The 25621-nt window shown below is 37.6% G+C and overlaps 1 protein-coding gene across 32 annotated transcripts in view; it reads left to right on the top strand.

Moving 5' to 3' along the window:
* The window catches only part of LOC131684033 (tropomyosin-2), a 155935-nt gene that overhangs the window by 74785 nt on the left and 55529 nt on the right, over positions 1–25621 (top strand). For 20 of the 32 annotated variants that reach the window (XM_058966538.1, XM_058966522.1, XM_058966518.1 and 17 more), the window contains 2 exons: positions 9581–9714; positions 16161–16278. In XM_058966538.1, coding sequence (XP_058822521.1) covers positions 9581–9714; positions 16161–16278 — 252 coding nt within the window. Of the gene's footprint in view, positions 1–9580; positions 9715–15739; positions 15858–16160; positions 16279–25621 lie in introns of all 32 variants that reach the window. The other 12 variants (XM_058966536.1, XM_058966514.1, XM_058966507.1 and 9 more) reach the window with 1 other exon arrangement.

Below are 25621 nucleotides of genomic sequence, written 5' to 3'. Positions count from 1 at the left end.
GTCGGGGTTAGTTTGGTTTATTGATATTATTTATAGAAATCAGAAAAATTAAAAGTATTTTTCATGCCGGAAAAGTGTTAGAAATTAAACGAGTTGCTGTCGAAAATCATGTTTATTAAAAATGTGTGAAATAATTCATTCGCCGAATGGATTGTTTCGTCGAATGACGCTTCGCTGTACGGGTTATTTTACCGAACGTTATTTAGTTGAATTGATAATTTCGGCTTACGTTCATGATCCACAAACATTGGGAACGCCTGCAATCCTTAGTCCACCACATTGTTTCTTTAATTCTCTGTTTGAGTTCCAACCAATGAAGATTCTTATTGTCAGAAACGTAGCACTGTACCTGGATTACTACTGCTGTACGCTAGTAATGAATTACCGGGTAACTTGAATATTTTTTATTGTAATTTATCTTCAATAGCATTAAAATAATTACTTCAATGAAATATTTCCTTCTTTTGAACATGAGCAATTCTTTCGATTTCCCTTGCTGTTCTTGTGGTTACCTCATACTTAACCATTTTGTACAGATCAGCTAAAATTGGAACGGTTAATCATACAACGCTGGTTGCGCACTCAGAAAACCTTGTGCAGAAGCTGCTAACGATAGTTCGTCTACTATAACAAAAAACAGCGCACAATCATTTTATGCTGAACCACAAGTGTCTGAAAAGCCAATATCTGCAAATCAGGCAACACCAAATATTTACTAAACAACGATCGCACTTACTGTGACCAAACCAACAAAGACACAAATTAGTACCACATTTCGCATATATTGGTTCTGAAGAACGGATACACAATAGCGACCCGCAAGAACAAGAACACAGGACCGTGAACAGCAAAAAACGCAGACCGAATGAACCTGAGATGTGAATAACGAAACTACTGCGTCACCGCCACGAAAAAGAATCTCAAAACGCTACAGAAAACTACAATTTTTTAATTTTTACGTATTGTAAAATACAAAAGAACTCCAGCTCATTTATGTATCCGTATCAAATAAACAAAATATGCATTTAATTTTTCTGTTCGAAAAAAGTTGTAAGGATTAAGCGACTCGAGCGAGTAAAAGCATTATAACCTAGGCTGATTAACCAGGACAGGACTAAATACCTCTGTCCCATCCCAGGGGCATAGGACCAAAGGAGTGACATTAGCCCTCTTAGCCAAGTCACTCCCAACGATTTATCAAATCCCCATCAAATTTAAACGGTCGGTACGGTTGTCCACTAGACTGCCCAGAAAAATAATGAATTTTTGAAAACTCAATCAACCCACCCCTGATTCGATTCCTAGTCCCACCAGGAGTACTTGCTCCAAATTTGAAGCAAATCGGACAAGTCTAGCTACCGGACCAACGTGCCTGAAGTTTGTCTGGGATTTTTCGACAATTTACATGGAGAAAACCCACTAACTCGCATTTTTGCCGCTAGGTGGCACTGTATGTATTGTATTATCACTATAAGTGAAAATAAGAAAGATAATTTAATTATCTACAACTTTGCCAAAGACTGCTAGTGAGTTCGGCTTTGTTAAAAGAAGTTATTAAACTTTTAGTGAAGTGATGTCTGAGTCAGTTTTGCATGGGGCCTAGCAGTGCATGGTTGTGTATCAGTACTCGATTCGCGCGAACTATGCATTTTTGTGAAATAATCGAAAGGTTTTGCCCAATAGTAGTTTCAGAAGAATTATAACACAAAATATGAGTTATGTTTTGGTTAGAAATTTTTAGTTCCAATTGTGAACGCATAGAGGGCGCCAACACTAACTTTTCATAGAAAAGAGATAGAGTATCAAGATGTTTGGAAGAATTTTTGCAAAGTGCCTGTTCTACAACTTTGTGGAAGACACCTAATTTCTATCTCTCTGTTGAAAAGTTAGTGTTGGCGCCCTCTATGTGGTAAAATGTTCTAACCAAAACATGGCTAGTATTATTTACTACAATTCTTCTGAACATACCATAGAACTAAATCTTATGGTTATTTCACAGAAATGTTTAGTTCGCTCGAATCGAGTGGAGATACACAACCATGCACTGCTGGGCCCCATGCAAAACTGACTCAGACATCACTTCACTAAAAGTTTAATAACTTCTGGTAACAAAGCCGAATTCACTAGCAGTCTTCGGCAAAGTTGTAGATAATTTAATTATCTTTCTTATTTTCACTTATAGTGATAATACGATACATACAGTGTCACCTAGTGGCAAAAATGCGAGATAGTGGGTTTTCTCCATGTAAATTGTAGAAAAATCCCATACAAACTTCAGGCACGTTGGTCCGGTAGCTAGACGTGTCCGATTTGCTTCAAATTTGGAGCAAGTATTTCTGGTGGGACTAGGAATCGAATCAGGGGTGGCCCGGTCATTTTTTCCTGTCACTCTGTTGTCCATAAATTATTCATCAAATGATTAATTCGATTGCCGCATAATTTTGAATCATCTTCATTTTGTACGCTGCACAGTTGGCCTGGCCGCTTCAACGATTGTATCACATGCCATATGCATTAATATTGACAGAAAAAATTGCAGGTGAACGTCTGCAATTTTCCAGGATCCCTACATGTATTCGCTGTGTATGTGTAGACTAGACTAGACTAGAAAAAAAGTTCTCAGGATTAAGCAAAGATAATAAAATTTTGTTTCATTAACCATTATGTGTCCGACAGGGCACCTACCCCTTTTCAGACCTTAATCCTTGAAATTCCAATGTTGTTCCCCAAGCAGGGAATTTGTATTTAGTGGCACCTTAGAACATAGCCTGACATAGCTTTGTGGAAAACGGGGCCTGAGGAAGGGATTTATTTACCCCGTAACAGGTCGACAAGGGTACCCGCAAAATTGAAATGCTCAAAGTTATGGAATTTGTCACCCGGATCGGATAAATACTTAGATATTTTGGATTCATACACCTTTAGACACTATTCCCGATAATGCGGATTTCCGAAGGAATGTTTCAGTTTATTTATGAATTTCAATGGAATACTGACAATATGGGTATCAAAATTCTTGGATTTATCCTAAAAGGCTCAAGCGGCCCTATTCTCACAGTCACGTCACCTAGTGACTAGAACAGGTGACGTGGCTGTGCGAATAGGGCCCATGGTTTCATGGTTTTGGAATCATTTGGTTAGTTGACCCCGGAATATTCGGGAGGTTCCCGCGGGGCCGTAAGTAGCCGTTCAAATTGCTATATGGTCCCGTAGAGATAAATAACAGGCTTCTGAGACAATTTCAAGAATTTTGCAAAAAAATTATTAAAATTTGCAAGTCATTTCCTGGTACTGGAACATCCTTTCGGAAATCCGTTTTACAGGGAGTCAAATCCAGTTTATTTTTACAGGTTATAACAGTGGATGAGTTACTAAATCTAAAACATCCAAAAGCATCAAAATCGGTTGCAAAATGCAAAACAATTATGATCTGTGTAATCAACGGGTACCAAGGTCCCCTGGTCGACCTGTTAAAAGTGTTTTTTGTTAGACATACAATGGTTAACAGAACTGAAACAATTCATTAATCTTTTTTTGGTAGCATCAAACGGGGAAAACAGATCGAAATGGTGAGTTAAACGAAAACAATTATACGTGAAAAAAACATCCCAGAGGTAGGATTCAAGCCTGCAACCCTTGGGACTCAGAAATCATTCATCATTATTTCGAAGTTCTCATACCTTTCTGTTGCCGTAGCCGGTAAACACCTTCTTCAGTCTCGTTCTCTTGATTAGCTGATTGCACCAATTCTTCACCCGACCAATATTGCTGGTGACGGCTCCCTTCATTATCGCTCGGTACTTCTTTATTGGATGGATCTGGGAATAATCTGGTGGATTCAGTTTTGTTGAGATGAACTGGTACCATTGTCCATTGTAGCACGTCCTTGCTGCAATGGTAGCTGCCTAGATCTAACCAAAACGTAACTGAACGATGGTAGCACTTAATGAAGCGTAAAATTTGAGACATTCCGTTGTGTATACTTTTAAATTTGGTCTTTTCCCCGTTACAAAAATACTGGTTTCTTAGCCTAAGGGATAGATTTCTTGCCAAATCATATTTTTTCTCCAACTATTTCATGAAAACAAACTTATATCTGACCTACCTTTCCACGAGCAGAAGCCTTGTATAATTTAAGTTCCGGAATTGGCTTTAAATCGGTTTTCGCATAGAAGTCATCGTTGATCAAGATACATAGGACAGTTTACGGGCCCTGGTTCTTGTTACTGTTTGATGTTTGAGGCTACGGTTTAGTTGTTTACTTGCTCGATAACATTTGTAGCCTTCACCGAGACGGATTCGACTCTAGTAACAGATTTCTAAATGATCTAACCTAGCAAAGCTAGAAGAAAAGTGACCAGAAAATCCGGCTGGATATTGATAAAATTACGACTCCAGTTACACTACAGATTCCGATTGAAATCCGTTGTTTCATTTCAAGCTTGATTTCCAGCTGAAATTAGCCAGAATTCTCAACCCACTTTCCGGGTGGATTTTATGGGGTCTTTTTCGCATGTGCATTTTTGTCTTTGAATTTCTTTAAATTTTTGGATTGTATCCCATGCTTTGAAATATTTAATCAAGTTACGGGATTCGCTGAAATTTTTAGCATTGTATATGATATTTTTCTATTAGTAATAAACCCGGAAGAAAATTATGTGATATTTCGGAGCTTATAGAAAATGTCACATAAACTCTTATATTGTGAGAGAGCTGCTCCGTGAAATATTGACATCTCCGGAAATTTTGAAAGATGACGAAAATGTAGCAGACCATCTATAGAAACCGGAACCACAAATGGGTGCCAATTTTGTGGCTGCAGTTCGGACAATGATAACCTGCGCCCAGTACCCCCACATCGACAGCCAACACCATCAGTGAGAAAGACGGGTCCACATCTGTGATATGTAAGCCTAACAAACAAGGAAGAACATCGGATCGCGAGCACCATGCCAGCATTAACGATGACGACAGCGGCAAGAAGAATGAAGATACAGTAGGCGAGAAAGCACATGTCTCTCATCCGCGAAATAAAGTCTGCACGTGCTATATCCACTAAGGTTTTTTGACACGTTTCATTTAGAAAACGTGTACAGAACAGCGTTAATTGCAGAATCCGTGTAGCTCGACTTTCGGAATCTACTCGTCAAGCCCGTTCCGATAGTACCCACATTGATTGGGTTTTTGTGAGTTCTGCTAAACCAGAAGTCGCCCTCTAGGTTTTCAAAATGGTCTCATACTTCGAGGTTTGGTGTCCACTCGTCAAGTCCGTTACGATAATAAATATTAGGTTTTAGAAAATTCCGCATAATCGGACGTCGCCCACTTGGCGTTCACATTGGCGTCAGATATCGATAGTTGGCATCCACTGGTCAGGCACGTTCCGAATACACACATATTGATTGAGTTATAGAAAATTCCGCCGAACAGGCAGTCGCCATCATGGATTTCAACATAGCCCTGTGGCATTTACTCGTCAAGCTTATTCCGAAAATATGCACCCACGTCGTTGAAGTGCGGACCGTAAGGTATGTTAAAGATTCGTCATCATTTTTCCAATACTCTTCAAAAGTCTTTTGCATTCACAAATACTTTATATTTTGTTAAAATCGTGTTACTTGCGAAATCCATGCAAATGTGCTAAATGCGTGTAAAAATCGTGAAATAAAACGTATAGAAAGTAACCTTGGTGTATATGATCCATGGCTCCGTGAAGCTAATACTATGATCCGTTTCATAACTATTTAAAAAAAATGAATTTGAAACTAAAAAAAAATGTCACAAACCTAGATAATCCCAGTTAACCTGTGCTCGAAAATGTAATAGATGCGTATATCTGCCCTGAATCTGTAGTACATATAACAAATGAATGCTTTGGTCGATGAAATAAGTTATTTCCAATTAAAGGTATTCGATTCTGCAAGAATGTTCAGATCACCCGAACCGCAAGGTACGGAGAATCTCCCACGATTCATAAGCCCTTTACCGGGCTATCAACTGAGTCTGTGTACTGAATGTTTGGATCCTGGGCAATTTGTTATCGACGTGTTTAGGTTATTTTTCATTTGCGAAATAATTTGATGCGTATGGGAATGCATTTATGTCGAAACCTCTGTACAAATTCTGGACAAAACCATACTGATACTTTTTCGGACAGATATATCGTTATTTATTTATTTTAAAAGGTTCAGCAGGACACCTAACACAAAATACAACCGTTTCAAATGCTCTCTAGTTCCTTCCACGGGAGAATGTGCATGAGCTCAGCATCAGTTCGGACCTAATCTTCCTTGGCCACTGAAGTTATTTGAACAGATGTAAATTGCTCAGCTTGGATCTTCTCAGTTGTAATCGGATCGTCGCTAAAATTTGGATTTATTTTTATGTTATCAATTACTACAAACTTCTTCAACTGTTAAACATCACTATTAACATTTAAATAATTGCTCAGTTTTACTGATATGAGATTTCCTTATTCAGTACCCACATATACGAAATGTGGTAGTGGTTCAATACAATAATACGGTTGACATATAGTGCTTTGACTCTAGTAACAAATGGAACACTTCTATGATCAGAATCGGCACAAAAGTTCACTTTTTTTAACCATGGCTCAATCGAATGGTAATAGGCTCCGCTCCGCACACCTTATGAGAACGATGTGTTGAGCCAGTTTTCCAAAAAGTTTCAAAATTTGTGCCGGTCTAGATCATATATTACAATCAAGATAAGAAGATTGCCTGATCTGTCTACACGTGTACATGATTCCGATTTCACTTGTTCTCATAAGATCAAAAATTCACGTCTTTTCTTATGGGACATCACGCTTGACTCGAAATTTGCAAATAGTGTCTCCGTTTTTGGAACTAGCTTGAATCCGTCCCTAGCTCTGTCCAGGCCCTAAGTTAGTGACGGATTCTGATGACACAGAGTTGAAACGCAAATTTAAGCACAAATGTGGTTTTATCCTATTTTCCTCTTAGTGGAGAAAATTTGATTTTCATCTAATTTTTTCTCCTTGGGAGAAATATGACACAGTACATAATAGCACTGTTCGTTAATTCACAACTCTTACAGAATTTAGCAACGCCCCGTTTTTAATAAATTTTGTCAGCATTTTGACCCAATTTTGCCAGTCAGCCAGGATTATAAGGCTATGCCTATGGATTAAAAAAGAATATCTGAACAGCCTCGGTTCAATATAAAAGAAATAAACAAATATTCGTCATTGTCACCATTTTGTCAACCTACAATACACTAAGTGGCTGATAAAAACGGGTCTTCGCTGTATTCCAACTCTCTATTCTTTGAATCTGCAAACTGGCACTCCTTGTGCTAAGACTACGCTGCACAGTGATGCCACTCAGAACAAAACTTGGCCAAAACCTCTGAAACTTTCCAAATCACGAAAATGGATTTGTATTAGCACTCTGTATTCAATTTCGGCACATAAGAAATCATAAAAAACCTGAACCAGGCCGAAAAAAGTCCTACTAACACAAGTTGACACTTCGTCGTTCTAGAGTACGTTTGAATTGTCGAACCTATAAGAAGCAGAAGCTACCGAAAAAACGAGCATCGATCAGACCCAGTGTACGAAAAATGTACGACACGATGCTTGCTGGGAGTTTGAACTGTATTATAATGGACGATGAAACTTACGTTAAGTTCGACTACAAATCTTTGCTGGGATTACAATATTATACAGGGCCTGCAAGGCAATTATAGAGCTAGTCTGACACATCCATTCAAGTCGAACAATTTGGTAAGGAAGCTATAGTCTGGCAAGCTATTTGTAGTTACGGCAAGGTTTTGCCACCCGTCATTACAACACCTTCGATAAAAAGCGAAATACATATCATGCATTGTTTACCAAAACGACGTCTACCTATGACTCGAAGCCACAATGATCTTCTGGTCAGATTTTCCATCTTGTCATTATGCAGAATGTCATATTCGTTCCAAAAGACATGAATTTTGGGAATGGCGAAGGCACATCGTAGAAAGCATGTCTCGATATTAGATTGACCATTGTACAGTTTCAAATGACTCGTTTTTGCTATATCTTCTGGGAAGATTCAAATTGTTTTGCCTATGTATAAATGTTCTTAAATATAAGTTTGTTTATCAAATGTAAGCCTCAACTATCGACTAATGGTTGTTTCTTGCTGATTCGCACAAAATGAAATTCAATAATCGATTCTTGACGTGGCGTTGAGAAAATGTGTAGCAACGAAACAGTTGTTTCTTATATTCAGTTTCATCATATACGGAATGCGACAATGATAAAGTTCATTCGTGATAGCTATGCAGAGCGCCAAGTGAAACTCACACAACGAGCCGTGTCAAAAACGATTTAAAAAAAATAAAAACTGTTTTTTCTGTGTTGTACTGTAAGTTCTTTTTAGAAGAGTTTGATAAAAAAATACTATCATTGAAGTATTAAACGTGTATTTTTTTAATTCACATTCTCAATTTGAAACGAACTGTCGAAAGTGGTTTAGTTGATTCTATATAATAAACGTGTGAATAGTTGAACACACCTTTTACAACGTTGAATCCGCTTGTCTCTGCTATGAAGCATAATACATGTAAAAGTATTTACCACTCTTTAAAGCATTCAACACAAAATACCGGAAATGTGATCAAAAATATCTAAATACACTTAGTTCCCGTCAGACATCATTTCGACGAACGGCAGTCCATTTCCATTCACCTTTTTGCTTTTGTTGCATTCAAATTTGAATCGGCTCATTCGACCGGAACGCATCGTCGTCTACTCCATCGCATCCCATTATACCCCGCATACATGCATGGTCGCTTCTCGACCCCGTTACTGGACGACTCTCGGCTGTCATTCATCGATCGTATAGGTACTTGCTTTATTCGTTCGCTTCTGCGAACCTCCCGGGATCAATCCGGCGATGACGCCCTTTCGAAAATATTTCACGGCTCCCGGACCGAACCAGGGGACGACCACCCATGCCTGTGAGCAGTCGATTGCTGTATATTCGAATGCGAGGAGCGTACATGTGATATGCATCGGATTATGCAACAACACACCTTTTTTCCCATCTGGCCATTTCTGCTTCTCTGTAGCGCTAAACGTGTGTTCCCGAGAGGTCCATTTACTTTCAGCGCATGGCTTATTTGTTTAGCATTAAACTTGCCTTGCTTCATCAGCGAATTGTGATCTGCTGTACCTACGTGGTGTGTGCAGTATCGGCTCATGGTAACTGTCCCTCGATGACCGCGGGTTGTATTACAACAATATTAAGCGAACTGTGAGACCGTTCATGGCTGCCGCCAATGGAAGGTTTAAAGAGGGATTACTGTTCGATTTTGATGGGCTTCTGGTGGAAAATTGATATCCGCGTTAATTGGTTCGTAATTGAATAGTGGACATTGGAGCGGGGTTAAACGAACAGTCGTTTCAGTTAATTATTGTACTTGTAACGGCATCATGAATAGTCTTCGTAATCGTATTATTTTAAATATTTATCAGTCCCATTTTTTCCAGTATTACGAACGAAACGTTTCAAAACTAATCAATTTTCTTTTCCTCTTCTTTCCATTGCAGGCCGAGTCGGAAGTAGCCGCCCTGAACCGTCGTATTCAGCTGTTGGAGGAAGATCTGGAACGTTCGGAAGAACGTCTGGCTTCCGCCACAGCGAAACTGTCAGAGGCTTCGGCGGCTGCTGACGAGAGCGAACGGTAAGTGGGGACGGGGTTCCTCTCGAAACGCGTACCTCCGGGGTCGGGTGGCCCTTCGCCATCTCTCCACTGTGATTGTGGGGTGTGAGCGGAGAAATTGTGTGCAGCAAATGTGACGCCAGTTAAAATGCCTACTGCGATGCGAGTGTACTCGCTTACGATTACTCGGACTGGATGAATGCAATGGCGAATGGATGACGAGTCTGCTCGAATTCGTACCGCGCTAATGTGCGGTGCATTTTTGGGCGAGTTGGTGTCGTTTCTTTGGCATTCGTCGAGATCTGGGCAATCGTTTAAAAGTTGTTCGTGATTATCTGGAAAGTTGGTTGGTAAGAAGGTAATATTGTAGTATGGAACACTGTGGTTTGTATCAAAATATTGCGATAAGAAACACTCCCGTATCTTATGTTACACATGATTCCGACTAAGGTAACATTTTTGCAAATTTTACTTACTATATTCTTTGTTTCAAATTTTTGTGCAACTTTAATCGAGATCTTGCAGTTCTCGGTTTAGAAGTCAAGCATACAATTTTAAGTTTCAACAAGTTTTCTCGTGCTCAAGGCGAGATTTGACATGCTGTTCGTTCCCTAGAAAAAGGATTTAAATTGATCGAAATTGTTTATTCCCTCAATTGTAAGATTTTGTGTTTTCTTAAGCGTTTAACAGTTTTGGGACAATTCGTTCAATCATCAACCCTCAGAGAGGCAAGAGGTCTCAGAAGCCTGACTAGTTACAATCCTTTAGGTTGAACTAAGTTGTAATTAGGAATAGAAATGAACGTGCCTTTTGGAGTTTTCAAGTCCGAATATTTTATGTTACGCTGTAAACGTAACGATATCCATTTCCGTGTTCCATACTGCTCAGCTCCATCGTTTGCTGAATCGGATGTTAATATTTCATAATTAAACGTTGTCTGCCCAAAAAAAACCTTTAACAGACAACTATTTGTATATTTCGATTTTTTGGATTTGGGAATTCGTTCATTTTAGAATCTGTGAAAAAAGGGATTGCAGTTTGTTCCCGATAATTCGGATTTGTTAGGAGATGTTCCAATATTGGGATACAATTTGTAAATTTTAATAAAACCTTTTCAAAATATTTTTATTTTTCTCAAAAGTCTGTTTTAAGGATCATATGACGATTTGACCTAGGAACGGTCACCTACGGACCCAAGGGAAGCTCCGATACGACCGTTTCGGGGTAAACATCATCAAATGGTCCCATAACTCTGCAGGTGTAGCCCTCTGAGGCAGTACCAAGAACGTTGACACCCATTTTGCCAGTATTACATCGAAACTTACAAATAGTAACCCAGTATTGGAACAGGCTTCCGACAACTCGAATTCTTGGGAATCGAAGTGCTGAAATCGGATAAAACATATCATATTTATGAGAATTTTAGTTTGGCCTGGTTTGGAGATACAAAATTCAGAAGCCTTTCCTCAGGACCCATGCTTGCTGTATCACCACTTCCTTACAGCCATTGGTTAAGGAAACAAATGTTAGATGTGTAGATTAGCAAAATTATTTTATCGACAAGAGGTTGGAGACGTTGTGCAAATTACGTACCTCCAGGCAATTGCAACCCTAATATTGTTACGTCCCAAAAGAAAACAAATTGTTACATCCTAAAAGAAAACAAAATGGTCTGGAAGAATAAAAAGTACTTTTACCGAGCTTTCTCAGGAAATAGCCAGTTGAAAATAAGTAGTTAACCACAAAAATATCTGATTTTCATTGCTGATTATTTGATAAAAATATTTACGGTTTCTAAAACTGATCAGTTTGGTTATAGTGGCTTGATTTTACGAGTGTACAAGGGATTGCTAGAACTGATAGAAAAGATACAAGACAGTTGAGTCATTTTCAATATAAGTTAATGTTCCTAAGAAACTACTAAATGGCAAAGTAATCGTTGGCAAATGATTCTGAACATGTTAGGAAACGACTTGATTCTTGTGTTTCGATTATTTTATTAGAAGGAAACATTTTATCGTAAAGTTTCTGAAACAAGTCTCATATGATCGAAGTTACCTCGGTGATCAAATATACTCCTTTTTGCGGTACTGAATAGAAATAAGTACCGTTATTTTTGGTACTATACAAAACTTTTAACGTTACAAAATATCTGCTGGCAAGGTGATATAAGAAGTTTAGTGTTAATAACTTAAACTTCCATTTTATTGTGCGACGTAATTTTTTGAAACTAATTACGAGCTTGTACTTAATTGTGAAGCATTTAAGCTACAGAATGATTTAGAATTTTCACTTTATGTCCTTGAAAAGCTTGATCATTCTTTTTTGACTAATCTGAATCCATTTGAGAAATCCATTTAAGAAATGTTATGTTGTTCTTGATTTTCTCATCTATACAATCGTTTTATCCAAAATGTGGCGCATATGTTAGATTGAAAGTTATTTAATTTTTCCGAACATTCATCTTTCGTTACTAGCATCAGAAATCTCTGGCGATGGCCTCCATTTTTATTATGTTCATGAGTAAAAATCATCATAAAAAATCTTCAAATAGCACGTTCGTTTACAAGAAAAAACGGTTTCATATAAAGCAAATAATTAAAATAACTGTTGTAAGACACAGATTTTTCGTGATTTTTTTTCCGATCCAAATTGGATTATTTTTAAACAAAAAAGAGTTATCTTTTTTGGTCGAAAAACACATTTATTACTGTTAGTATCTAACAACATGCCGTCGAGGAAAAAATGGCCCTCTATTTGTAACTAAGTTTTTACACGTCGAACGCCACGTAAATAGTTTGCGTTGCCGCGATCCCTCATGGACCAACACCGCTTTGATTTCAGAGTTACAGGCTGAATAAATGTTTATCACGCTTGCTTGCCGCGCTTTCATTCATTATCGTTTGAATATGCGACAAAAGCTGCTACAGACATGTTGGTCCAGGCGGGGTCACGGCACCGCATAGTGTTTACACTTTCGATCCGTTGTTCGAAATTCGGCGGCATTTTGTTAGGTACTAAAAGCAGAATTTTGTTTTCGGCCAGCAAAGAGATCAGGAACACCTTTTTATGTCATTTTATTATAAACAGTTAGTAAAAAAATGTTAACTTTTCGGATAAGAAAAAATCTGTGTCTTACGACAATGGCATTGCTGGTTAGTTAGTTAACATCGGTCAATTAGGTCGCCGGAGTATTTTTTTGAAAATAATCGGCTTAAAAACTTCAATCTTCAATATAATGGTCAAAAATATCTCGCGAGACCCATCTAGATTTCATTTCGCTATCAAAAAATTTAATCTTCCATCGAAATTGTGGTTTCACCTAATTTGAGTGGCACGTTTGAAAATTTCAGCAATAAAAATTTGGGTTTCAATGCATTTTTAAAGCTAATGAAATTACGCACAAAAGAAAAAAAATCATCCTATCAATATATCTGGAGATAACTAATTTTAAGTAACAGAAGATTTGAGGAAATTCTGTGAAATTAAAATGTCTATATTTTCGAGAAAAACAATTTTTTTTCGGCGAAATCCAAAAATAAATTATTTAGGCATGACAAACATTTTTTTAAGGCTTAAGGATATCAACATTTGTTTTTCCCAAAATCCGTACGATTTGCAAAAGAATAACCCGTAAGCGAGATTCGGTTTGATTCTCATTATACGCTGTGTACCGACACAATTAGTTTGTGGCCAGAGTTACGTCTGTATTCAGTTTGCTGTTAAATCTTTATATATGAAAAAACGAACACTGGCTTAGTACCTAGCTATCTTGTATTTGGTAAGCGCATGAATCTTTTCGAATGGCACGATTTGTAATTTGTTGGCGCTTGTACATTTTAGTCAGCAAGAAGCGAAAATGTACAAGAGAGGAAGGAGTCTTAATGTGCAACGGAAAGGAGAGCAGACAAACTGTACGAATGCATACTGTCGCAGTGGAGTGCATTGCACTTAGGGTTGGGAAAACCGGAGGATTAAAAAACCCGGTATTTTCGGTATTGGAAATGGAAAAAACCGGTAAAACAAGTATTTAAAAAAATTACAAGCTGTGTTAATAAAATAATCGCTCAACATACAAAGCACATTGAGCATTTGATCAATTAACAAAGAACATGATTTGCTTTCAAAGTGCTTCAATATCGAAAAAGCTTTATGAATGTTGATTTGATTACTCTTATGGTACTGTGAATCATTTCTAAAGTCCAGGGGCGGGAATAGCGTAATTAGTGAATCGATTGCCTTGTACGCTGTTCACCTCGGTTCGATTCTCAATTCCGCAAATAGGGTTAGAAATTTTTCCAGATATTTTTCTAACTCGAAAAGAGAGCCGTACGACCCTAAGGTAAAAACCTCTATAATCAAAATAAAAAATGGCAGCATCTGGTTTCTGCATCGTAGTATGCAAAGTATCGTCGCTTATTAGTCCAAAAAGCACACTGGTTGGCTAGATGCAGTCGGCGTTCCGAGATTTGAAAAACAAATGCATGGAAAATCATACCTTAAGTTACTGTTTTCTGGTTATCCAAATACTCGGACACGAAGGTGATGTTCACCAGGAATTGGAACGGGTTTCAGCCTGTCGAAAACGAGAACGCTTACGACAGGTTGATCAAGGTCAGATTTCTCACTGGTATCCAAAAGTGCCATTCGAACACTCATACTCAATTTATGAAACAGCTTGAGTATAAATTCCGCCTTGTCTTGGAAACCAGTGCTTTGTAACAATCTTCTTTTAATTTCATTTGAACGTACTCCGAGGCAGTATTGCTGATGAAAACCGTAGAATCTATTGTCAGAGTTCTATGATAGGTCTGTGCGTTATAAATTTGCAGTAGGGTGAATAAATTGAATACAAAATGGAGTATGTGAGAATATGGAGTTGATTGATTTTGTCTTGCAGATTTTCTTGTTCCTCCATAGTTTGATAAGTTTTATTTGACATGTGGGATTTTTTAAGCACTATTCCCCTGGTAATATCATTATTAAAGAGTCCTAAAACACTAACTGTGCATGGGACCTAATTTGAAAACACTAGCAAGTAAAAAGCTTTTAAAGAGTTTTATAGCTGAGCAACAATAAAAACCTTTTATTAAATAGTTCTTTCTAACAAATTACCGAAAATACCGGTTTTTCATTCTTATAAAACCGGTATTTCGGTATAGGATATTTGAACGGTTTTACCTGTTTTCGGTAACGGTAAAACCGGTACTCCCAAACCTAATTGCACTGAATTGTATTCGAGAGGTGGTAGAAGCGAGCATTCAATTTACAGTAACGTGCAAATACCTCGTAAATTTGCTGTTGGAAATTAGGTTTGCAGCGCTTAGATTCACTCTGGTGCGTTTTTCGAATTTCTTGGAAAAATATTCGGGTATCGATAATGTCGCTACTAGGAACTTCTCTGTTCAATCTGCTATTTAGCTGCTCCCTTCTCGCATTGAACACCGCTCTAGGCTCTTGCCTGTACCTTTCACTATCCAAACTCAATAGCTGCTGACCTGGTAGTCGGAGCGGGCATCTATATATGTACTGTATAAACAGCAAAACCGGGTCATTTAAGTGTTTCAGCCAATCAGGAACATGGAAGTCCTAGATCTGTCGTCCAGGATTTGAAATGCACGACCTTCAATATGAAAATGTGTGGCATGGATTATGCTTTTAATTATTCAAACTTTCAATGCTTTATGGAATCTTTTCTTAGATTTTTTTGAGCGATATGAGATTAAGGAAATTTATTGTGGATTGACTGAAATATACCTTCATATTCAAAACCTAACCACTTTGAACTACATTTTTGTTGATTTTGCAAAGTGTGCGTCCGTTTCGCAAACAAAGACGTAGTTCTTCGTCAAAAGAATGTTTGAAAAATATATTACGTTATGAAAACAGTGTTCCATACTAAATATTATCCTAGTTCCAAGCCAGCTTTTCCAGGTTAATTCACTATTTTCAGACACGGAACTTTATCAACCAGAAAAAACGTCATTTAACACCAACATTTCTTTCCCTCAACCTCACCACCTTCTCAAACGGTGTGTGTTCGCAGGATTAGAAAAGCACTTGAAAATCGTACAAACATGGAAGACGACAGGGTAGCGATACTGGAAGCACAACTATCCCAGGCAAAACTAATAGCAGAGGAAGCAGACAAAAAATACGAAGAGGTACACTGCGTCATTTTGAATTTGTAAACATTTTTTTTTTGGTTAGTCAGGCGAACGCGGGGGAACCGCCCCACCGTTCGAACAGTTAGGGTCGATAGGGTTTTCAGCACTTTATAGAGGATCAATTTGCTGTACCGTCGTTCCGCGGCCGAGTCACACCGACAGCCCCCCCGAATAATAATAACCCATCAATTTTCAGCAAAAAGACTCTGCATCGTTTAACAAATGATTTTCTTTGTTTCTATTTCATCTGTCAAATTTAACCCTTTACGCAAAATGAAACGGTGAATAAATGTAAAACAGTGCGCGCAAGATTCTCGAGAACCGTTCCCTCGCCGATGAGGAACGCATGGACGCCCTCGAAAACCAGCTGAAGGAAGCCCGCTTCATGGCTGAGGAAGCCGACAAGAAATACGATGAGGTGCAAAAGTCAGACATAACCTGAGTTGTGTTGCGTTGCGTTGTTTTTAACTCTCTGCGACTATTCGATCAATTGTTGTTTCATCCTTATTAACTGTTTGTTTCGGTTTGTTTTTGTTTTGCACATTTCTGTCATCATCATTATCAGCATCATCATCATCATCATTGCTATCATTGAGATCATCGCGCAGCGAGTCTGCTGTGGCAAATAAAGAAAATTGGTCTCGATCGGTTCGAAAAGTTGACATAACTAAGTCTTACAATAACACAATTGGTGTTAGTTACGAAACAAGAAAAATGCAACCGATTAGACACCTGGCAGATTTGCTAGGATTTTGCGAAGATAGCTGAAGACGATCACGAGTTGTTTGGCACATGGTGCGTAATTTGTGATAGGACCCCTACGGGGGGAGAGTTAGGCCACGTGCGATTAAATTGTACGCTGCGAAGATTTGCGGCTAGAGATCCTGGGCCCTTTCATGAGCGGCAGCAGATGAATCGGTTGAAGGAGAAACAAAACAAGAGGAAGTGATGCAGTTTATTATGAAGGTACATTTCGTAGTGTTGGAAATGAACCTATTCGGACGGATTTCTTGAATCAGATGAACTGTTTTTTAATTTTTTAAAAGGACAAAAGAAACTTTAAGTGTTTAGTAATCAGTCGGATTTCTCATTTAACACTCCGGAAGTCTCTACTGTTTAATGCTCTAAAGCTATTTCGCTAGAAATTTTGAACGTGGTGAACACGCGTTACGAGACTTCCGGATGGTTAATGTACCTTTTCAAATAAACTGTATAGATCTTACAAGAGTTTTGTAACGATTCGAATATCATGGGCCCTATACTCACAGTCACGTTACCTAGTGACCGGAAGGAAATTTTCTTCTAGTTACTATGTGACGTGACTGTGAGAACAGAGCCCCATTAGTAGAATAGCAGCTAGGTTATTATTTACTATTAAATTATTTTATACTTATTGATTCGTTTTATGGCTACATAGTGCAGGATATTCTTTTTGTTTTCTTTCAAATTCAATCTTCGTTTATTAACATTTGGCTTGTTTTGAGTAATAGAGGCAGAGAATAACGATTTCCACGGGTTGAATGATGTGAGAATGAACAATACTGTAGTTTTAGGAAATGGTTATTCCTGTGTTGGCGGAAGTTTGCAAATATGAAATATGATTTAATAATTACAACATGTTGTGTAATAAAAGTATACCTAATAAAAAAAAATAATAAAATATTTAAATATTAGCTAAAACAAAATGGGAATTACTGACATTTGCGTTTAAGGAATTTCTGTGTGGTTCGAATGAAGTTGCATAAGTTTGAACAAGTCATCGTTATTTTTGGTTTCATTCAAACACGCCTAACTATTACCTGGTGTAGTTTGCGAAGTATTTTTTTTTTCAAATAAAGGTTATCCTACAAAAACGCATATTGGATGAGAGAGTGTTAGTATTTTTTCAATCATCTTCCGATTGATTTGAAAATGCACTTTAAGTGAATTACTTAAATTGACGGAATACCTCAAACAAGGAAAACTCTCAGAATATTGAAGAGTACAGCGAAATAATAAATTAATGTCAAGAGCTGTTTATGTTGAAATGAATTTGAATTTTGGAATCTTGAAATTTTGAACCTTGAAATTTTGAAATTCTGAAAACTTGAAATACTGTAATTTTAAAATATTGATATCTTGAAATTTTGAAATTTGGAAACCTAGAAATTTGAAAACATGGAAATCTGGAAATCGGTATATCTGAAAATCTGGAGATCCGGAACTATAGAATTTTAGAAATTTGGAATTCTGGCAAACTGGAAATCTGGAAGTTCGGGAATCTAGATATCTGAAAATCCGGTAGTCTGGAAACTTAGAAATTTTGAAAATTTAGAATTTTGGAATCTTGAAAATTTGCAATGCTGAAATTTTGAAATCTTCGAATACCTAAATATTCGAATCTCGAATATTTTTGAATTCTGCTATCTTCGAATCTTTAATTCTTCGAATCCCTAGATCTTCGAATCGCAAAATCTTTGAATCCTGATATCTTCGAATCCCCAAATCTTTGAATCCTTCAATCTTCGAATCCGTAATTCTTCAAACCCCTAAATTTTCGAATCCCTAGTTCTTCGAATCCCAAAATCTTCGAATCCCTAAATCTTCGAGTTCCAAAATCCTTGAACACCCAAAACCTCGAATCCGCAATTCTTCAAACTCCTAAATTTTCGAGTCCCTAAACCTTCAAATCCCTAAATTTTCGAGTCCCCAAATCTTCTTATCCCTGAATCTTCGAATCCCTAAATCTTCGAATCCATAATTCTTCAAACCTTTAAATTTTTGAATCCCTAGTTCTTCAAATCACTAAATCTTCGAAGCCCTAAATGTTCGAGTCCCTAAACCGTCAAATCCCTAAATCTTCGAATCCCTAACATAGAATCTTCGAATCCTTAAATTTTCGAATTCCTAGACCTTTGAATTCCTAAATCTTTGAATTCTTAAATCTTTGAATTCCTAAATCTTCGAATTCATAAATCTTCTAATCCCTAAATCTTCGGGTCCTTAAATCCTCGAATTCCTTATTCTTCAAACCTATAAATTTTCGAATCCCTAGGTATTCAGTCGCTAAATCTTCGAATCCCTAAATTTTTGAATTCCTAAATCTTCGGATTCTTAAATCTTCGAATCTCTAAATCTTTGAATCTCTAAATCTTCGAATTCCTAAACTTTCGAATCCTTAAATTTTCGGATTCCCAGATCTTCGAATTCCTAAAACCTTTGAATCCCTAAATCTTTGAATTCCTAAATCTTTGAATTCCTAAATCTTTGAATTTCTATATCTTTGAATTCCTAAATCTTTGAATTCCTTAATTTCCGAATTCCTAAATCCTCGAATCCCTAAGTCTAAATCGAGTGCTTAATTCCTCAAATCCCTAATTCTTCAAACTCTCAAACTTTCGAATCATTAGGTCTTCAATCGCTAAAATTTCGAATCCCTAAATTTTTGAATTCCTAAATCTTCGAATCCCTAAATCTTCGAATCCCTAAATTTCGAATCCCTAAATCTTCGAGTTCCCAAATCCTCGAATCCTTAAATCTTCGAATTCGCAATTCTTCAAACCCCTAAATTTTCGAATCCCTAGGTCTTAAAATCGCTAAATCTTCGAATCCCTAAATCTTCGAGTCCCTAGACCTTCAAATCCCTAAATCTTCGAATTCAAAAATCTTTGAATTCCTAAATTTTCGAATTCCTAAATCTTTGAATCTGTGAATCTTTGAATCTTTGAATCTTTGAATCTTTGAATCTTTGAATCTTGGAATCTTGGAATCTTGGAATCTTGGAATCTTGGAATCTTGGAATCTTGGAATCTTGGAATCTTGAAATCTTGGAATCTTGGAATCTTGGAATCTTGGAATCTTGGAACCTTGGAACCTTGGAACCTTGGAACCTTGGAACCTTGGAACCTTGGAACCTTGGAACCTTGGAACCTTGGAACCTTGGAACCTTGGAACCTTGGAACCTTGGAACCTTGGAACCTTGGAACCTTGGAACCTTGGAACCTTGGAACCTTGGAATCTTGGAATCTTGGAATCTTGGAATCTTGGAATCTTGGAATCTTGGAATCTTGGAATCTCTGAATTTTTTAAAGCTGGATGATCTTTTAACCTTGAAATCTTGAATTCTTCCTTTTAAAATTCTTCGATTGTTGGATTCTTGTGTTCTTGGATTTTTGAAATCTTGGACTCTTGAATTCCTGAAATTTTGGGTTATTAGAATCTTAAGATCCTGGAATCTTTATTTTGAGATCTTTTAATGTTGGGATCTTTAGAGTTTGACAGTTTTATTTTTTTTGTGTGTTTGAAGCATTTGATGTTCAAAACATGCGATCCTTGCTGTATTGGATCTATGAATGCTCAAATCTTTGTGTTTTTAGATCTCCCAATTTTTGAATGTTTCATCATTTAAGTTTTAAATTTTCGTTTTTAATGGGTTTTTATTGTTAAATTTTGCATATTTTAGGACTTTGAAACATAGGATTGTTTTTTAGATTTGTGGGTCTTTTGATTCAAGCTTGGTATTTTTGAATCTTTGTATCGTCGAGTCTTTAGATTTTTGACTGTGGTTTTTTGCATCTTCAGATCTATGAAGCAAATGAATAGATTTTGGCTGTAGTTTCCACTAATTTTTTGTCTTTACATCTTTGAATCAGTGACTCTTCGGACCCTTGTTAGCAGTAAGAAGATATTTAATCGGATGGCTTGTCATTTTTTGGGCAGCTACATTTCACTTTCTTCTGTGCAGCTGCAAATTGCTTGCCAGATAGATTTTTTTTTGGAAAACACTTTTGTTTAACAAATCAGTGGATTTATATGAGTTGATATTAGAGTAAATTAGTTATGGAACTGAGTTAGATTCGGAGATTTAGTCTGATTCTGATTTCACTTCGGAGTCCGAATTTGGATCTTAGTTTAGGGATGATTCGGTATCAGTACCTGATTTCGACACTTATTCCAAGTAGGATTCAAAATAAAGATTCTGATGCTAATTATTGTTCTTACACCACAGAGATTACAGCAAACTTCCGCCAAACACTATCGCAATCAACGAAACTACAAAAATACACTGTGCTGCTTGATTTGAAATTATGAGGTAGGAGAATAGATTTATAAAATAGAGTCTTATGAGTAGAAAATTCGCAAAATCTAGATCAAGAATCGAACAACTTCATTGTATTCAGTTGAACTAAACCTAATTCTGTTAACTGTTCTGTTTATCATTGTTATCATATTATCGATCATGACTTTTCTTTTATTCCATCCCCTTCTACACAGCTTATATATTACCTATGTTACAACTAAACATCATCACATGCTTATAGCTACTTGATACGATTTTTACATCACGAACAGAGCCGTGTTTCGAAACCGAACTGAGAAAAACCTACGCTTGAAATACTTTTCCTTCCACAACCAAGCAAATGAAAAACGAAGAGACTTTTTCACTCAACGAAGAGAAGTACATACATTTTTGTAGTAGCCTGTACGAGCTAAAAACATAACATACGCGTAAATAGAACAATATCACGGCGTGTAGAAGATCACGCGAACTCAAGTGTCTTCTTTCCGTTAGGGCCGGCGATGTTATCATTGTGAAAGCTAGCCGTAAATCAGTAAAAGTGCCTTTAGGTTCTCTTTGAAACAGAGGCGTGTGCACAGCGGAAAGTGTCCAGATCCGATCTCGGTTTGCTTGTTCTGCGTCACTTCAAGATACAGGGAAAAATGTTAAGAATCAGTTGCTCGGTCCAAGCATTTGGAAAAATTTAGATATCTTCAAAATCATTTACTGTATATTAAGTAAGTTTAAGGACCTTATATTTCAAGAACATTTCTACGATCAGATTTGAAAAAAGTAACGTTTATGAGAATGACGAATGCAGATTCGTCTTTCGTACGATTTTATTAATTGGTAATTTCCTCTAAGACGCTTCAAGCTCAGTCAAATGTAAAAATGAATTCCGTTCTTACGAAAATGATCATAGAAAATAGGAGGACTTCCGATGTCCAAATTGAACAAAAAAAAAAATAGTTTCGGTCTGATGGGATCAAACTATTGCTGCTTCGGATGGCTGAATATGGATTAATTTAACAATTGAAAAAAACCTTCGGATCTGAGCACGTGCCGTGCGCTGCATGCCGCCACATCGTTTGTACATCACACCAAAAACTAAATTAGATAGTTTTACCGATGAACCGAACAGAGTAGTAATAATACCAAAAAAAGAAGAGAGCAAATAAAAACCTAACCTAGCAAGCAACGCTACAAGGCGAATCATGTTGTCCATAAAACCCACTCGTCGTTACTTACATACTTAGGTACTACATGAGTTAATAACAGTAGCAACAGAAGCCGCTCCGATCGACTCTTGAGGTTGATCGTCATAAATTAGCGCGCAAGACGCGGATCTTGAGACGCGAGCGGGATTCACTGTAATCAGTCAGTCAGACAGTCAGGCCAGTCAGCTAGTTGATTTTACCAGCGTATCTACACGTAACCGGCATTCCCGCTGTAGTAGGGATTGATTTTTGTTCACAGTATAATGCAATTACTCAAATAAAAAGTCTAATTAAATGATTCAGCCAATGTTGGCAGGTGAGGTGTGAAATGTATGATGATTAGTCTGGGGCGGAAAGCAATTTGTAGGATGGTATTTTTTTGCTGTAGGTACACCCTAGATGGCTAGCTAATCGGTACGATGAAGTTATAATGTAATTGAAATGTGCTGTTAATGATTGAGAGAAATGCTAAAAATGCTATCTACACACTAATGTGTTATTCAAGGAATTATTATATATGGAAAATATACTATTTTAAAAACATTGAAGATATTTAATAAATACTAGCGATTACATCAAAAGCAAATGCGGTTGTTTTATTTTGTGTTGGTGCTTGTTTTCAGATTTTCAGCGATTCCTCTTCAGTTGTAGCTTGCTCGCGTAAATTGAATCGGGAAGGGCATTGGTACTACTACTTCGCCAGAATACCATGATAGACGGCTGCATCTCGGTCTTGAACATTATCACTCTGGCGGCATCTAAATTCAGCGAGTAAGATTTTATATTCCGACTTTTTCGGATAATGATTTTCTTAAATCCATCTATTGGTAGCCAGTACACTCTGTTCAATAAGAACGAAGCCTATCTCAGCAAATGATTTGATAAACCTCGTGGAATTTTGATCGAAATTGTATCGAATTCAGGATGTCAGCCCCTATTCTCGGATTCAGGTTGACAATGTGTCTAAAAGATTACAACTGAAAATGAGAATCTGTAAGATTGTTCCATTGTTTACAGCTTTGTCGTAGACTGCAAATCGATCCAACTTCATTGGGTTGGGTGAAATTATTAAACATCTAGCGAGGTTATATCTTTCACAAGGGCACCAGAAGCCAAGGCGATGAATTACCATTCGATTCTCACAAACATATGTATTGGTTTTGTTAAAAAATGGTTGTGCTCAGTTAAATGTTTATAAAAATGAATGGAGGGCACAAAAGCAAACTATTATGGCTTAAAAGTAGATATCTTATGCAAATTGTGGAATAGACTTGGCAGTTGTTCTTGCGATTATAGTAACATGGACTTTTGAGAGACCACAGAACCCTACAAAATGGTGCAAATTTTGGGACAAAATGGAAAATTTAAAGCAAATTGGGGCAGCCACAAAAGATAAGGCCACAAGACCTCCAGTCTTATGCAGCCACATATACTTTTAGTCCACCAACAAGCCTGACTCCCAATACAAAAAGCATTTTGATGCTTACGTTACAAGGTTTGGAGTTATTTTGATATCATAACCGGTTTCTACGGCAATATGTGACGTAACTATGCGTAACCATATCCGAAAAACGAATGTAACCTTTTGCAGAATTTTATCCACTTTACCGAAGCTTCTGGAACACCCGGCAGGAAGAAGCAGGGCAATGGGGATATCATGGTGGGATTAGTTAATATGAGAACTACATATCTGGTCACATTAATCAACGTATAACCGCGGAATTAGAATCAAATTCGTGCATACAGAGGATTATGGAAATACTAACCTTTCATTTAAGGTTAGGTTTGTGCAAATCGGTTTGGCTACAGGAACAGGAACAGATTTAAATTTTACGCTGAATTCTTACCAGTTCCTCCGTGATTTACGCCTTTCTAAATAGGTAATGTTATACAATCAGTGATCTAGGTAATGTAAGTTGCCTACTTTAGTTATATGTTTTACCTGCTCTTAGTGTCAGTAGACCAGGCATTACATTTATCGCTCATATGAGTAAATGCGCCCGGATAGTTTGCTACTGCGACAATAAAAACTCACATTTTCACACGAAAAGTTATTGGCACTCACACAACTTCTCCGGATAAATACAACGTGTTATTTCTCCGGATAAATAAAACAGCCGGAGAATGAGTGAATGAGTTTATCACGGTATCCTTTTGGCGTTCCCTGCTTTGCTGTCGTTATTCCAAAACACGATAAAACAAGTCCATCATACTTCTTTGCCGCTTTTCTTTGTAATTAAGTGTATTTTTTGAAGTTTTTATTGATTTCCACGAAATTAAAATTTTATCACCTTCTCCGGTGAGAAGGAAAAAGTCAAATAAATTTTATCCGGAAAATCATTCTCACGCTATTTGTGGAGACAGAGAATTTTGCGACTCATCTTATCTCGGAAAAGTTGGACATCGGATAAGCTACTTCTCGCGTGAGTGAGAGAGAATTACAACCCCTGCAGTAGACCGTTGATGGCAGGGCGGCTCAGGTTCTTGTACCAAGACATTCGGACAACAATTACAGTAAACAAAAACAAATTAATTTCACCGCTATATTCACTTCTACCCACTTGCAGCTAAGTACGCTGCTCGTCGATCTGCTGGTGCTGGCGGAAAGGTGCACGACTCCTTCACATCGGCCAGGACAACTATGGTCGCGTTCCCCTGCTACGGAGGTGAGCAAGGATCTTTTATGTGAACCTTTCTAGCGACGGTGCGACTAATCGTCGGATCGACTTACACCCCTCAAGCGAACCTGTAAGTCACCGCTGTGATCTTCCCAGAGGAAACTATTGTTCACCCTGTTTCGTTCTCCTTGACGATTAAAGTGTCATTCACACGATCCGTCAACCTTCCGTGTCGCCGGTACAACACATCAACAGAACGTGAAAATTAGTTACATGCAGTTCTTTTGCAGACGTTCCCATGAAACATCAATTTCAAGAATCCTTTTGACGTACGGAACATTTTCGTTCTGTTCCGCTGATGGAAGTCGATGTATCGCGTAAATCGTTTACTGTGGAGCTTAGCTCATTCGACTGATCCTCCTCCACAGTGATAATAGTCGGTGTCTTGGTTCCTTGTCATTTAGCCATGGTATCGAAAGCATTTCATTCCGTTTGGCAAACACCTGAAGGCGAACCGATAGCGTTTGTGGTGGTAAACTCTTCCGAAGACGATCGACGTCGGTTTTTAACCGTAGTCCATCGTTAACGCACTTATTCAATAGCCGTTTCGTACGTTACGTTCACCAAAAAAACCGCCGCAAATTCCACCACTGCCGTCGATGTCACCTACCTAGTAGCGTATTCATCACTCATTTTTTCCAGCAAATGAAGTATGGGGTCATTTGACTACCACGTAGACAGAAATTTCTTGGTTTTTAACCCCCTCCTCCCCCTCCTTGGACAAGCGTTCTCAATCTTTGTACCCCAACCCCCACCCACGATGTACATGTGGACTTTCTTCATTGTTTTATGCAGTTTACATTCGTTTATTTAGTTGCATATTCCAAA

This window comes from Topomyia yanbarensis, chromosome 2, assembly GCF_030247195.1.
Source record: "Topomyia yanbarensis strain Yona2022 chromosome 2, ASM3024719v1, whole genome shotgun sequence".
Classification (NCBI taxonomy): Eukaryota; Metazoa; Arthropoda; class Insecta; order Diptera; family Culicidae; genus Topomyia; species Topomyia yanbarensis.
This window is presented reverse-complemented; position numbering and strand designations above follow the sequence as displayed.